Source organism: Labrus mixtus, chromosome 12 (genome assembly GCF_963584025.1).
Source record: "Labrus mixtus chromosome 12, fLabMix1.1, whole genome shotgun sequence".
NCBI lineage: Eukaryota > Metazoa > Chordata > Actinopteri > Labriformes > Labridae > Labrus > Labrus mixtus.
This window is the reverse complement of record NC_083623.1, coordinates 3,818,214-3,834,610: the sequence shown is the minus strand read 5'-3', so window position 1 is coordinate 3,834,610 and position 16,397 is coordinate 3,818,214. Positions and strand designations below refer to the sequence as shown.

Genomic DNA, 16,397 nt, shown 5'->3' with positions numbered 1-16,397 from the left:
AGATGTGAAGTGGCATGTCGTGGAGGACAGAGCAACAGAGACTGTAATTCAACTTTTTGCCTTTTTATGTTAATGCTTCCTGTAGCGTGACACGTTCACAATATCAACAAAAGAGCGGAAAAGAACAGAAAACATGAGAAGCAGTTTCATTGCATGCATAGAGATCGTACCAAACGTGGAGATCTTACAAGTCAGGTGCATAGAAATGGTCGAGGGTTAGTCGTTTGATACACGATATGATAAAACAGACTTTGTGAGATGTGTGAGATGGACGAAGTTGAAACGGAGTCCCGTTTTCTTTTGCATTGTACAAAATCTGATGATTTAAGAGAATTATTGTTTCATGAAGTAAAATCTGAAATATTGGGGCGGACAGATGTGCAGAAACTGGAATGGCTGTTTAAGTTAGATGTGTTTAAACTAGCAAATTTTGTTTCAAAGAAGACAGGATATTCTGTTTTATTAGTTTGACTTCTTGCTTTCTCTTTTTGTTTCTTGAGAATGAATATAGTTTACCTCGTGCGCTCTGATCCGGGAACGTTTTTTAATTTATGGTGTCATGTAAGTCCCTGCGGGCTGGGCATATGGATGTATGTATGACACAATAATAAAATAAAAAACTAAACTAAAACTATGAACGTCACCGCCCCCCCTCCCGCTCACTCAGGGTGAAGTGAAAATTAACTTCAGTAAAAACAGAGTAAATAAAATGTATGGCTGCATGTCCGCTCAGAGTCAGCAACGGCCTATTCCTTTGTCTTTTTCTGTATATCTTTATATATTTTAAAGATTGACACAATGATCTTTTCAGACACTATGATTTATTTCTTTAAAAGTGTTATTTTTGGGCTTTTTATGCTTTTATTTTAGACACAGGAGAGTGGATAGAGTCAGAAACCAGGGACCGAGAGAGTCCAGAAAGAGCCACAGGTTAGATTCAAACCCGGGCCGCCCGCCTGGAGAACTACAGCGTACACACCTGGCGCACGCTCACTGACCACTAGGCCACCGGCACCCAAACACTGTTATTTTCTTTATGATAAATGAAACCAAAAAAAAAAAACCTTCAAAAGAGGATGTGTTTGCAAAGATGAATTAAAGGGACTCAGATCTAACTTATATAAAAACACCAGACTGTAAAAACAGTTAGAAGAAAAACATTCCTTCTTTATCTGCAGACAATTCAAAAGTCGATGTACATTTATAAACCCGGGTCACATATAAACAAATGTAGTGCCTATTAAAATGACGCACGTAAAGTCATTAGTATGAGGACGTTATTTTCCTGCTTAAATGAAAATATTTATATCTGAAATGTAGTGAGGTAAAAGAGAGCAGAAAATGGAAACACTAGAGTCAGTACATCAAGTTCATTCACTTTTCACCACCTCTGTGTTGCACTATTGTCGCACAGACCACTTTATAATAAGTCAAAACGTTACAGAGTCTAAACTTTAAAAAAAAACCTGCACGGTCATTAAGTCATGTTTAGCATTTACTAAAGTGTTTAGATTTTCAATGAGGTTTGGTAGAAAAGCTTTGACTGTGGACCTTAAACAAGTTGAAATATAATCAAATCTGAAACCACACACACACACACACACACACACACACACACACACACACACACACACACACACACACACTAAATGAGAGCGGCTAACGGTGACCTCAGTGGTGGATTCGGAGGTTTTGGAGCTCTACAGCCGTTACTGTGGCGATGGAGTCCTCTCCATCACCATGCACGCCACCGACTCCGTCTCCACGGTTACGTTCTGTCAGGCACCGATTGGGCGGAGGCTTAGAGGGAACAACAATGGCAAAGGGGGCAAATGAGGGGAAAGAGTCTTACAAACACACACACAGGAAGAAAGAAAGCAGCGATTCAGAGCTCGAGGGACTTTTTCTAAACTCAAACTTTCTGAACAGTTACTGATATAAGTCACTTATTGTTCAGTCTTAATGATGTTTAAATGCAAATGTCCTCCAGTGCTTCTTCTCCTTTCCCCACTATTACTAGCCTCCAATCCTGACACATACTGTATATGCTATGTTCAAGTTGTGCTTTTAATGGGTCTAATAAGTTAAATAAAGACAGTTGTTCACAACAAATGAAGACAAAAATGATTAAAAAGTGTCAAACCTGGATATGTTCTGTTGTCCCTGCTTACTCAGCTTGTAAGCTTTCTCAGGGACCCTAAAATGTATCCTTAAACCCCTCGGATGGGTCCTTAGCCACAAATTGAAAAGCTCATATCGATGCCAACTTCCTATTTTTGTAAAATAAGACTTAAGAGCCAATTTAAGCATTAGGCTGATTTCTGTTTTAGCTCTACTCCTGGTGTTTGCTTTACAGTATTGAATCTTTACATCATTTGCTTGAAAACCCTCAAAATATTTGGTAATGTTTACACTTTTAAATTCTTTTATATGTTCAGGTTATGATCCTCCAAGAATGGTTTATTTTATAAATATAGTAATAGTTTAGTTTATCACTATTAAAGGTCTTACAAGTAAAAAGGATCAATCAGTGAGATGTGTAGAGAGTGAGATGATAAAGTGACCTTACTATCTGATCAGACATTAAGGAAACATGTTGAAGTGCTGGCTTCTCTGACAACAATGCAGCAGCCAGTATGTCCTCCTTCTAACTTTAGATTCTGCTCCTGAATGCTCTGGATTTGTTTGGACCAGAGAAGGTAGGCGCTTTTAAGACACCCCTATACACGGCCGTTTTGGACGCCCCTCGGTTTGCCAGATATGAGAGCAGTTATCAGGTCAACAGGTGTTGCAGCGATGGAAGCGGGCAAGAGAAGTGGTTCAGATAGAAGTGATTGTACCCGACCTAAAAAGCCTCTGCATGTTTCTAATAAGCTCCACGAGCAGAAACGTGCTCAAACTAGGATCAATATTGGAGATGCTTTTGAAAAATGGAGAGAGGTCAGAACACAGAAAGGTTTACAGACCCATGCAGAGCTGGATAAACACTGAAGCTTCAGAGTCCACCACATGGTGACCTGTGTGAGCATCGACTCTAGAGAGGAGGCGGGACAGCTCTCTACAATGTTTACAATATGGACTGCAGTACCCGTTTTAAACACTAGGTGTCAGAGTTACATGTTGCTCCTTTAACCAATAATGTAATTTACAACAAATACAGCAAACTATTTTTATCCTGTAAGTTAGCTTAGGGACCCTAAATGTAATCTTTGAACCCCTTGCGTGGGTCCCCTTCCTCAGTTTGGGAACCACATTTTTTATCTTCTAGCTTTTTTTAGTGTCAAAATCTAATTTAAGCTAAATTTAGCAAAACATCATTAGTTTCTGTTCCAACTTGTTTTTGTTTCAATGCGTTTTCTTTACTTGGAGCTTTAAGGGAGGAGTGATTTTGGGGAGGGAGTCGAGGGGACAAAAGAGTCGGGAGGGTGGAGGGGAGGAGGAGGAGAGCGGAGGGTGAATGTTTGAGGTGGTGGCCGAGAAACGAGAGGAGTTTCTAGAAAGTTTGAACAGGAGAAGAATACGATCGGGGAGGTGAAGGTGGGAGGGAGTGAATTTGAAGTGAGGGGGTCAGATGAGGTTGTCGCTGTTCCCGTTCCCCCTCCTGCAGAGACAAACGACCCTGCACAGGATTTCAGAGTTAGACGCTCTAAAACAAACAAAGTGGTTTGAACACGTTGTTTTAATTGAGATTTTTATTCAGTAGAAAAATAATCTGTAAACAGATAACAGTAAAGAGAGTCTCTCTGATATGTTACATGAATTTTTGTCTGTGTTCATATTTATGCAACACCTACTGACTGCATGTCATCTCCCTGAGACATTCCTCACATGTTCGATGCATGTCGCCAACATTTCTACAAGCTTGGAATCATATATTCAACAAGCACGCATGGAAGTGTTGCGAATGCTCAAAGCAACATGGGGAAGCTACATTTTATTAAAACTATATGGACGTACAAACTTTCAAGACAGTAAATGAAAAAACACATTTGAAATAAATCACATTATGGAAGACATAGAAACCCTTACTGGCCTTCTACTGCGACTTAAATATTGTTTGGTGTTTAGGAAAAGACTGTATAAAAAGATGGACTGAATGACAGTCCAGTCGAAGTGAAGCCAAAATATTTAGAGCTCCCCCTGCTGACTGACTGCGGTACAAGGGCGTGAGTGTTTTTCTGTTTTTTCGGGGCAGGAAAAGTGCTGACTGTGCACTGAGAATAAAAGGGATGCACACTCGTCTTGTCTCTATGACAACGGCCGCTGTATGTCTGAAACAGCTTCGTTGCTCACTGAATGTTTTATATTTGACATCGAATGGAGAATGCTTTGATGATGAGCTTACTAACAATAACGGCCCGCTATCATGGCTCCAGTGAAAGGTTGATGTGGGGTACACGACATTGAAAAAAAACGCAGAAAATCATTGGCTAGGTTTTGAACGAAACTATGTTTATATACCCATCGCTAGTTCTGATCTGAGAGATCTCTGACATTTTACCGGAAAGTTCCCGTTACCTCCTGTACTAAACATTTTAATGACTCAATAACGATGTCCTTGTGTTTTTTTTTTACAAGTCTAAAAGTTATTCACACATTTGCATAATTAGAGTGTGGCCGAGTCGACTTGTAGCCGTTCGCAAGGAGGCTTAAGTCCCGCCTTAGCCCCGCCTCTTTTCCTGTTTCTAGACACGATAGTTTGAGATAGCTGTAGGAGCAGATTATTAACATAATATGTGATGTTTGTGTATCGGATCTCACAGGGTGATTGAGGGATATATAAGGTAGGAACCTTTGTGACCGGTCAGGTGTTCCACCCGGGAAGAGAAAACCGCTAAGTAGTGGCATGCAAGAGGATGTTTTTTGGTATCGAGATATGGACATGTTGAACCAAAAGGACGTAAAATAAATGAAAGGAAATGATCGGCAGTAAACTCTGACTTGGACTTTCATTCATCCGACAAGGTAACGTCAATTAGTAAATCCAGGTGCAGCGCCTCAGTGGCTTAAAGCGTCGGCTTAGCCTCTACAATAGCTTTTCCAAAATGGCGACCGCCATCATTTGGCTTCATTACGCCTCTTCAGAAACCACAATGGGTGACGTCACTGAGACTACGTCCATGTTTTATACAGTCTACGTTCTAAACCAGGGATTACAGTACACATATTTAAAACATATTGCACAATGTATGACTGCATTTTCTCTGATCTCAAGTGCTTATATCGTGTAGAATAGTGAAGTTCATCGTAGTGGTTGTGTCTAGGAAGACTTTGGATACCAGAAAGGAACACTGCAGATAAAAATAAAAGCATTTAAGTGAAAATGTTGCAATAAACTTTAGGCAGCAGAACAGGACATTTACCCTTTTCATGATTCAAGCAGAGTGGAAAAAAAATCAAGATGAGAAAAATCCTACTTCTCTGACCCATTCTACCACTCTCCCTCTCCCTCCGCCACACACTCAGAGTAGGACAGCTGGTCCAGGTAGAGCACAGCACACACCTGGCTGAGCTTACAGTCTCCTTCACAGATGATGCTGCTGTTGTATCCCACCATGTAGTGAGTGAAGTACTTATCGAAGGCTTTGCTCCGCGGCGCCTTAAAGCTCAGCCCCAGCTGGAGCAGGCTCAGCGGCCGCAGGTCAATCAGTCCAAACGCTTCAGTCATGATATATTCAAGCCTCCAGTCGGATCTTTGTTTCTCGTTGGCTTCCGTCAGATTCAGATAGTACTGCCAGATATCCTTTAGAGAAGGAGGGAAAGCACCAGAGGAGGAGGGAGAGAGGGGGGGAAGAGAGGTGTTGTTGAATGGCAGAAAAGCTGTTTTTGTTTTCTGACTGACAGCGTGATTAATCATCAAGAGAGACTTTCTTCTTGCGTCGCTGATCAGAGGGAGAAATGTTAGTCAGTGCAGAACTTTTAAAACTATCCAGTTTGTATTCTAACTCAAAGAAAGCTCTTCTTTATCTTTTTAAAGATGGAGTCAGTAGCTTTTTTTCTAAAAAAAATAAATATAGACTTGTACTAAAGTAATGTCGCTCGATCACCACTTCTGGGCCTCCGTACGTGTGTGGTGGTGACTGTGTCTGCAGAGACTCTGTCCTCTGTCTGGATTTGGATGTTTTGTGTTGTTTTGATCGACTCGGGACGTCGCTGGGCTGGGGAGCCGGTGGGCTTCCTCCAGCCAATGAGAAGGGGATTAAGATGCAGTGCTTGGACGAAGCCTCAAAGACGAGAGATTGTAATCATAGTGATGCAAAACGCGGACGTGGAGTTGGCCTGCCTTCTGTTGGACAGGCAGCTAGGTGCCAAACACAGCGGTTAGCTTGTGCTAACATGCACGAGCTCGCTGTGAAGCTACAAACTTGCACCCTACGTCCTGCAGTGAGTGTGCACCTCTACTGGCTCCGAGTCCAGGAGGAGGCGCCCAGTTTGTGTAATGAACATTTCTACTGACTCCACCTTTACAAATGCATTAACTAAGTTTTAAATAATTTGCACACTTTTTGTGATGCAGCCATTGCAGAGTGGAGTTTCTGATTTCTCGTCCGTTATTATTGTGGCTGTTAAATCCACTGTGAGGTCATGAACGTGTCCACATAGTTTTGTGCGCTTCAGCGGATTTTTTTTTATATTTCTGGTTGGTAAAGAGAGGTCTAGAATCTTCTGCGAAATGAATCCTGAGTTTGAATTTGATCGCTTTTTAAATCTGACATCAATTTGAGCAGGGATTAAACCGATCTGGACACAAACTAAACCACACTTCTTCATTTTTAATGTCTAACCTGCAACTCACGATGAATATTCGGGCTGGCAAAAAATGATAAAGCCTGTTTTTTTACAGCGTTGTGTTCATCTCCTCGTCTGACACCGACCTCGGGCAGAGACGACAGCTTTATAAAGTAACTAAATGGAAGAATGCGTTTTCCCTCTGATGGTCCCGGTTTGCTTTGAAGGTCATACAGAGGCGTCAGTTTTCATGTCATAACCAGTTAAAACACTTCTCACAGGAGCTTTAACCGCTCTGTAAATCAGCCTCGTCATCACACCAGTCAGAGCTGACGTAGCGTCTCACCATCATGCCGTAGTCCTCGGGGTCGTACAGGTACATGCGGAACGCCGGGTTGTTGGAGTACGGCTCCAGAACGTGTTTGATGGGAGTGACAGCCGGGGCCACGAACACAGAATTCACAGGTTTACCTTCAGGAAGAGGAACACGCACAAACACAAGATATCATCATCAAGTAGAAACTACTTCACACATCTAGGTTTTTCACAGGACGGGCAGGTAGACGAGGAATGAGTCCATCTCATGCACGCTGTCGAAACTTGCAAAAAAAACTTGAATAAATGATAAATATTATTGCAGGTTTTTTTATTTTATTTTGAAAGTTAGACAGCGTGCAAGAGATTGTTTGTAAAATGTCCGATGTTACCCTAACCCTTACCTTGTTGGTCCAGCAGCACCATGATGCTGTCTCGGTGTGTGTGGCCGTAGAAATGTCCGGCGACAACTTGACTGTACTTCCTGAAGATGGCGACCAGCCGCTCGTTGTGGATCTTTCTAACAGCGGTGATGTTCGTGGCAAAGGCGAGGAACCCCACAGGTACGTGGGCTATGACGTACACCTGCATGAGAAGACGCGTTTAAAACCTCAGATCTTCAGAAGTGCAGAAGGTGTTTTAATGTTTGTCAAAGCATCGAGGCGTCAATCAATCTGAAGACGATTTTGACGACCTGTAATGTCAGCATGTGAAATACAAAGATGTAAGACCTTCTCCTGGTTCTGAGCGGCTTTCTCCAGAGTTTTCTCCAGCCACTCGAACTGTCCCGCCGGGTCCGTCGTGTTCTTTGTGGCTTTATCAGGACCGTAGTAAAGGATGGTGTTCAGACTCAAGACCCTCAGACCAGGCTTCGCCAGCTGGGAGTAAAAACCTCCTGCAGGGGCGGGACAAAATAAAGAAGTAAGAACATGAGCAGAACATGCTGCAGCTTTACTGGGATTCATTTTACAACACAAACAGAAGCTGCTGATGTCCGTTGTCCAAAAAAATTGATGCAAAATCGATGATTTGAAAAAATCGGGGATGATTTCACATCTGCCAATATGATTTTTATTGATTGTTTAGTCTGAATATGTGTTGTTCTATATATCAAACATTGTGATTATAACACATTCAGTTAAGCTAATGTGTGTCGGTTCTATCATTTCCTCTAAATGCAGCAGAGAAGCAGTTGGCAGTAGGCCCGGTTCTACGTTTTAAGATTTCTGCAAACTGAATTTGAATGAATGCAAAACTTTTTGTTTAGTTGAGTTACAGCACTCCGGCAGTCTGAAAGGAGCTCCAGTAGCTGATGTAGGGACACGTCACCTTGTGAGAGAGTGAGCAGAGCTTCAGGCTGCAGCCAGGGTTTCCACAGCTGAGCAGCAGCTTTGTAGATCGCATTGGTGGAGGCCGGCATCTGGTCCTGGAAAAGAATCATGTGAACACAAGTTTAAGCAAAAAACACAAAGAAAGATGTGACATTAATGCAACTCTTTGGTGCTAGATAATCTAGAGATTAGATATTACTACATATAGAAGTAGATACAGTATTACTATATTAGATCATCGACTCTCAGACATACGGCCTACTGTATATGGATGATGTTACCAGCTTCCTCCAGACAGCAGACTGCAACTCCAGACTTCTTAAAAAGGCTAGACCAACTACTAGCTTGGGCTCGAATGGGAATAAAGCCTGCCAAGTCCTGCAGCCTTTCAATCGGGAAAGGGGCAAGGGACGGCAACACTCTTCACAGTGGACGGTGATATTGGTGGTATTTTTTGGGGGAACTATTGTTAAGTTCCTCTTTTGTTCCTTAGGTTTCTTGCACATGCTTTACATATCAACTATTATACACAGCTTGAATGTTGTACCTTAGAAATTCTCAAATTTAAGTTTTTAGTAATAAAGACATAAAACCAGAATATTATAAGAGTCAAATGAGTCCAAAAGATTAAGATTCTTCGTGTTTGAAAAGTCGTAACTTCAGTGAAAGTTACCTGTGGCCAGTAGTCGTGGTTTCCCAGCGCGGGATAGACGGTGAGGTTGGGGAAGTGCTGTCTGACGGTCATGGTCATGTTACTGATCACCTGAATCACCAGCTCTGTGGACAGCTCGTCTGCAGGGACATGAGGGGGGCTGTCTCTGTAACACAACAAGAGCCGGTGTTTATTAACTGTGATCGGATGAGTTACAGATCACGCTCTCAGAAACTCAACATCCGCTGATCTCTCCGGGTACCAACCAATGCCTCGACAGAAGACTTCCATGTTGCCATGTTTGGGTGCAACGCTTTTTGTTCAAACGTCTATGTGATGAAGTCACAAGGCTTGGCTTCCAACAATTTAATTCTTGACTTTTTTTTTCCTTTATTAGCGATCATTAGCGATAACCCTAATAAAATGGTAAAATCTTGAACTATTGACATTCTTGACATGAAGGACAAACAAGAGACAAAACAAGTGAGAGACAGTGAGAGAGTAGGCAGGAAAAAAGGAATGAATGGACGTGATGAGATACTTTCAAGAGAGACAAGTTTAAATTTAGAAATGAAAAACAATCGTCCAGTAATAAATCAAATTGAAAACAAAAGAAATATTTCTCACTTTTTTTATATTTGAAGCAACAGACCTTAATTCAATTTCTTATTGTTCAATTTGATCTCAGAAGTCAGAAATTCCAGGATGCCGGTCTGATATGTCATCAGGAACGCCCCCCCATGAAGTCAGAATTAAGACCCGGAAACCTTGGAGAACCTTCAATAGCCCGAGTCAAAAAATCCAACATGGCTGCTACGTGCATCATCAGTAACGTTTAACTATTGTGTTTATTATACCCTCACCTGCGGGAACAATCTGTTGTCATTTTATTTTCGCTCACAAACTATCATGCAGTGTGTGATTAATGCCAGGTGTTAGCTAACAAATCAAAAGGTTCTCCTGGAAGGCGTCCATGTTGCTTGTTGGACTTGTTCCCAACCGGAATGCGGCAACTCTGGTGTGACATCATTCCCAGCTCCGAGATCCAAGTTCAGGGTTAAATGGAACGCACCATTAGAACCATTGTGACAAGACTTGGCTACAGTATGCAAACATTTCTTGCGATCAACTAAACCCCTTTTCTTCTGAACGCCATCTTTCATCAAGTGTCTGACTCGCATGCAATCTCAAAACCTCCTTGAACTGCTTTTAGATCAAAAGTAAACCAGCAGTAAGTCATGAGTTAAAGTCAGTGGAGAGGTCAAGGAAATCCCCTCATTTCCAAACACAGCAGCACTTCCTGTTAGTACCATCAGAGTTTCAGACTGTTAGTTGCAGACATGATGATCTGAGCACAGCTGCTCTCAGCTCTACTGCGTTGCAGAAATGAAGTAAATTCCACTCTTTAATGGATTTCCCCTTTTAGTGCAACTGGTGCTACAAAGAACCCAGAACAAAGCAAAGACCTGCTCGCACACTAGCTTAAACACTCCCTGCAGAGAAGCATTAAGTGCTGAGTCATTGTGTTAAACACGTTTAATAAAACCATGAATTCCATTTAATGCCAGTTCGGATCACGTCCTGCCGATTTGGAAAAAGTGTCCAATCGAGTGTTTTCCTCTTCAGTAAGAACGAGACGACATAGAGGGAAGTGGAACTTTGTACAAGCTGACACACTACTGTACTTTAACAGGAAAGCACCAGACAACCTTAACCCTGACCTAAATCAATCAAGAGCCCTTCTCATACTGCAAGTCCACAACAGTCCCCGCAACGAGGCGCCGCCGTCATTATGCATCAAGAAATTCATCAAGATTCTGCGAGGGCGTCATATTGGAATCGCCGTCTATGAATTAACCGTACTTTTAAGACGTTGCGGATACTCGAGACACACACAACGTTGTTCTCTACCACTGCCTATGCCCATCTCGTCTCACCCCAGTTACTACCTGTGATGGCGGCATTCACGGTGAAGGTGAGACGTCGCAGGGGCGTAAATATCTCGCCTTGAACGAGCAGTCTGAATAGAGCTAGTGACCTCTTGGGAGATAGTTTTACCTCAAGGTTAAGTCACATTTGGACATCTTTATTGTTATCAGGAAATCAAAACCAGAGTGCAGACCTGTCACCTGGGCGACGCCAAAACTCTCTGCGGCCTTTGTGACTGAAACATGCGGCACCCATGAAAACGTCCTCCTACTTCTAGCTTTCCAACACGTCTGTGTCGTCAGCCATCGGCTAAAGGACTCTTATTTGGAGTCAGACGAGACGTATTGTTGGAACACTGTGAGCAGTAACTTTTTGTAGCGTTCCAGAAGTCGACTTCAACTTGTGGTCATCAGCCTCGGCTCACACATCACTTCCCTCAAAGACCTACAATGAACTGTGTTGATAGATGGAGTTCTCCTTTACCTCACTCTGCACACTCTGTGTGTTCATCACTTACTTGCAACAACTAGTCCAAAGTTGCTGCACTGGCACTTTTTGGTACAAAAACCACCCGAAAAAAAACAGAAGAGCTCAAAAGGTCAAAACTATGCAAACAACAACAACATGAGACACTCTGTGAGCCTGAAAGTGAGCAGAGCTGTGATTTAAAATCAAAGTTGATGTTTAAATGGAAATGTGTTAAAAGGCAGAACATAAGCTATTCTCAGAGTTTGACGTGTTATTGTGTCGACTATCTATTCAAATTAAGATAAGATAAGATATACTTTATTCATCCCAGCAGGGAAATGTAGGTGTTCCAGCAGCCAGCATACATACAAACACACAACACAACACATATACAAACATATCCCACCCATACAAAAAAACATGAGCCCACAATACAGTTTGATATATGATATGTGCAACTCAGGCTAAAGTTTAAAAGTTTAAATGTCTTCTGTCCTTACTTAAAGGGGAGTCGTTATAAAGTGCAATTGCAGTAGGTAAAAAAGTATTTTTAAATCTGTCCTTTTTGCAGTTTAGCGGCCGTAGCCTCCCACTAAAAACACTCTTTTGTTCACACACGAGATTGTGTAAGGGATGCATGTTATTGTCCATAATGTTCAACAGTTTCTGTATCATCCTTCTCCCCATCACCACCCAGGACGTCCAGCCACCACCATCGGACTGAGTCGTCCCCACGACCACCGCCGTCCTCATTCATGCTCGGCCTGCTCCGACCTCCACCTCAGCGGCGAGGAAGTGAGGACAACAGGAACGAGAGGAACACAGAGGAGAAATCCTTCCTGCATATGCTCTTTTGTAAAGCGTCTCGAGATAACACTTGTTATTTCATTTGTTTTATTTCATTCTTTTTATGACGTACAATGTAGAGAAATACTTTTTTTTTTTTTGCCTTTACAAAGAATGAAAAGGTGCAGGAGGAAGAAAAACGTATAAACCTGCCCCCAAAAATTATTTTATTTATTAATTTATTGGTTGATAAAAAAATACTAAGTGTAATTGAATCCAATCAGAAGGCAGCTCACCTGGACAGCAAATAGAAGAGTGCTGACAGGTCACATGATTGGTTTTGATTTGACTCTAAACAAACAATGATTGATTGATTGTCATTATCTGTAAATCTTGACGTAGTTTGTAAGTTAGTAACCCACAGTTCCTGCGACCCCTGACCTCTCATGTCTTGCCTGTGTGTACATGTTTTTGTACATTTGCTTGGGCACACACGTCCAATCATGTGTAAATTATGCAGAAAAAAAACAGTATGGTAGTGCTACATGCTATGAGGGGTTTTCTACGAGTTAATTCAGTGTCATCCTGTGGTGAACATGTACATGATTTATTTAACAACTTGTTCTCAGTGCGTCTGAACCACCGAATACTTCCTGGAGGAAGTGGGGAAGGTTCCGAGCGACTGCATTTAAGCAGACACTTCTTCATTATCGCACGCTCAAACCTCAGGGCAGTCTCACACTTACACAACAAGTGTTCACAAGTTGCACGCCCACTAACAGAAGAGGAAATGAAACTGTACAGTGAAGCCAAGTTTACTGTTTCAGTCACACTCATGATCATTCTGATGCAACAAACTGCAAATGACTCAGTATTTGGACTCGCTTCTTGCAAACAAGAAAGCACAAATAAGACGTAGAAATGGAAGAAAAGACTTCCCCATGAGCGTACTGACCCGGTCCATATGATGAAGTCGTCCTGCTGTGTGAGCGGAGCCATGTGAGAGAAGGCCGACTGGATCAGGAGGTAGGGAGAGTCACACAGGAAGTCTCCGTACACACCGGCGTTGGCGGTGGGGACTCCTTTGGAGGAGAAGCAGACCTTGGTGGGGTCCGGTGTCAGGTGGTAGGTCGGGTCCAGGTGGAGGTCGGTGATGTGCCAGAAACGGCCTGAACACATGGAGAGAAAGTAAAATGAAACGAGGCCGAAGGGAAGTAAAAAAAAAAAACAATGACTGGGTTAGGTTGACACGTTTGTCCTTCTTATAATCTCATATTGTTGTCATCATCATTTCTTGAAAGTGCATTGTTATAGCTTGAACTGCCCTTACAAGCCCTGCCTGTTGTATCTGCCTTATTCCTTTTATTTGCATATATTTTATTTTTTTGTAGACTTCTCTGTGTTTGGCCTGGCTGTTGAGTCTGTTGTTCTAACCTTCTCTTTTTGGTTTTTTATGGCGCTTTATAAATAAAGTCAATTGTGATTTTTAGGATGATTAAGTTATGATAACAAAACTTTTTTGATCACTTATAGTCAAAGTCTCAATCTCCTTTCTTTGAAATGAAAAAGAAAAAACCCATTAAAAGCTTACTTAGATGAGAATTAGACAGTGCGGGTACATGTTGGGATATGTGTGGCCAAACTCCGTCTAAAAAACTCTAAATTTTGTACGTTTTTTATAATTTACGAACATAGTGTAACTTTAAAAGTACAATGTTGGACTTAATATAACTCATATGTGTTCAAAGGTTAATTCGGCGTGCAAAACATCCACAAACACGAATTACATGTAAGAAAATATCGATTTAAACATCTTTATCTCACAACATGTTTCACACTGTTCCTACCCATAACGTAGCGTTGAGGATAACCCGGACCACCCCGATGTATAATAGCGAGTCTTTAGCAGAGGACAGTCACACAAGGTAGGCTATAACTACACGTGTTCTCCTCAGTTGTCATGAGCAGGAGTTTCACTCACCTGTACCCGGCAGGTAGCTTCTTCCGGCCGGAGCCGCCTCGAGCAGAGCCGCGCCGAACAGCAGGAACAGAAAACTGCACAAAAGTTGTACCATGTTGACTCTGTTCAAATCCTACAATGTGTTTTTTTAACACATGGCAACGACATGAACTAAAGCTGCAAACCACTGTGGGTCATTCTCCTCTGATATAAACAGGAAGTGTTTGAAGTGGTGACGTAAGCACGGGGGGAGGGACTTAGCAGATGAAAGTATTGCGACGCTGCTGTAGTTCATTTTAACACGAAAAAAAACAAACAATAAAACATACACAGGCTTTCATGAAGTTATTTTTTATCCATGTAATATATTTATATTGGAGTTGGACCTGTCAAAATCTACGGAAGCCCTAAGTGGACATACCTTGATACATTTCATTTTACTCCACTCTGTAATAACCAAGCAGCAACCTCCGGCCAAGGCCGTCCATAAGGGGGGAGAAAGGGGAAGACTTTGGGGCCCAGCTGCATTTGGTGGGCCCCATTCAGCTTCTGTAAAAATTCTAAATTTAAGCAATGACAATTTAAGCATTTTTTAGGGATCCATAGCTGTGTACGTTTTGTGTTACACCGTACATAACTATTACATGTTACTTTCTTATGCTTTGTTTTGTTCTACCTGCGCTGTTCAGCACTTTGGATGAACTGTGTTGTGTGTAAAGTGCTTTATAAATGAAGTTGAGTTGAGATCTTGTAGGCTGGATGTCTCAGTCTGCTGCTGAAGGAGCTGCTCAGAGCCCCCACAGTGTCATGCTAGGGAGGTGTGAGAGGATGATGTCCATGATGGATGGAGGTAACGTCCGACTGTGTACAGTACGGCCAGGCCAGGACCTGGAGAACAGTCAGCATGCAAGAAAAGAAAGAAGGCTAATTTGACCCAAACAAGCGGCAACCTCCGGTCTTGAAAAATGAAACAACTGCGGAAGTGCATAATCCTGCAGTTCATCGAGTGTCCACTTGAGGCGGACTGCAGAAACCCCAGCAGTCACATATACACCAAATCAAAAATGCAGTTTTTTACTGCAAATATGAACACGTTTACAGCCTGGTTTAAAAAATGTAATTGGTCTGAATAGCTCGTGTTTTTAAGAATTATTAATAAGCTTTGTACAACGCACAGGGAATTGAACATATGAACAAAATTTACATATGTAAAAGTAAAAAAAGTGCAGTGTTGAGCAGTGTGGGTATTGCATGTTTTAAATCAGTATAGCACAAATGGGTGACTGAGAAGAATTGCTGACCTGTTTACAGACAGATTGCATAGTTGAAGTAAACTTTATGGAGAAGTTTCCAGTTTTATAGAAGTCCAGGGTGAGACTAAAAGTGTCTGACTCCTCAAAGGGAGGAGTTAAAGAGTTTGATGAGCTCCTGTGTTTTGCCAGCACGTCGTGGAGTGGGAGCAGTGATGTAGTGCAGGGGTATACTCAGGTACCCCTTTACTTTTCAGACTCCACAGGGGTATACCTTCTTCTAAATCTCCTCTGATTCACACCTTTGATCGACAGCAGTCAGTAGTTTGCTGCAATCTTTTTCTTAGGACGGTGAAGGGATGACCCTCCCGACTCTGTTCCTGTCTGTTAAGTACACACCGACTAAATATGCAAGAGTAGTCTCACATGCCACTGTTTATGACGGGACACTTAAAAACAATGTTGAGAAAATGAAAATGAAGAGTATTCCCACTATAGGAACCACTATTGTACATCACCGGGTGGGAGACGTTGTCCAAGATGACTTTTGATGCCTCTTTTGTTTGTGGTACTTTGTAAAAAGAAGAAACCAACGAAAATAAAAAATAATCCAAAGACCTCCTCTGACATGTCATCGGATCTGTGATCTGGATCAGTTTCAGTGAAACATGGTCGACTGTGTTGCCCGTTTGCATGGCCAGCTACTACGAGAATTAGGCGGTAAAAGATATCTGGGTTAATGACCCCTTTAAGAACTTTACTAACAGAGCAAATGACATCAAAGTATTCTTCTGTATGAGAACTTCAGTAGTCCTTATAATTATATCGGGCGGGAATTATTTTTGATTTTCTTTCTTAAATATTGTCCTGATTCTCAGAGATGCTCTCTTAACATGTTCAGGCTGTGTTTGTGACCTCTGTTTGTTTCCATGGTGATAGAGAATAAGAGGCGTGGGTCATTTTAAGGTCAGAGGAAG

At 42.0% G+C, this 16,397-nt stretch overlaps 1 protein-coding gene across 1 annotated transcript; it reads right to left on the bottom strand.

Annotated features, from left to right (window-relative positions):
• Nucleotides 1–3,674: 3,674 nt before the first annotated feature.
• Nucleotides 3,675–14,398, bottom strand: smpdl3a (sphingomyelin phosphodiesterase acid like 3A). Its single transcript, XM_061051523.1, has 8 exons — nt 14,192–14,398; nt 13,166–13,379; nt 9,049–9,193; nt 8,374–8,470; nt 7,776–7,939; nt 7,449–7,629; nt 7,076–7,200; nt 3,675–5,743 (listed from the first exon to the last, which is right to left on the bottom strand). Exons 1-8 carry the CDS (start codon nt 14,283–14,285, stop codon nt 5,432–5,434), a joined length of 1,332 nt encoding a protein of 443 aa, XP_060907506.1. The 5' UTR covers nt 14,286–14,398; the 3' UTR covers nt 3,675–5,431.
• Nucleotides 14,399–16,397: the final 1,999 nt, after the last annotated feature.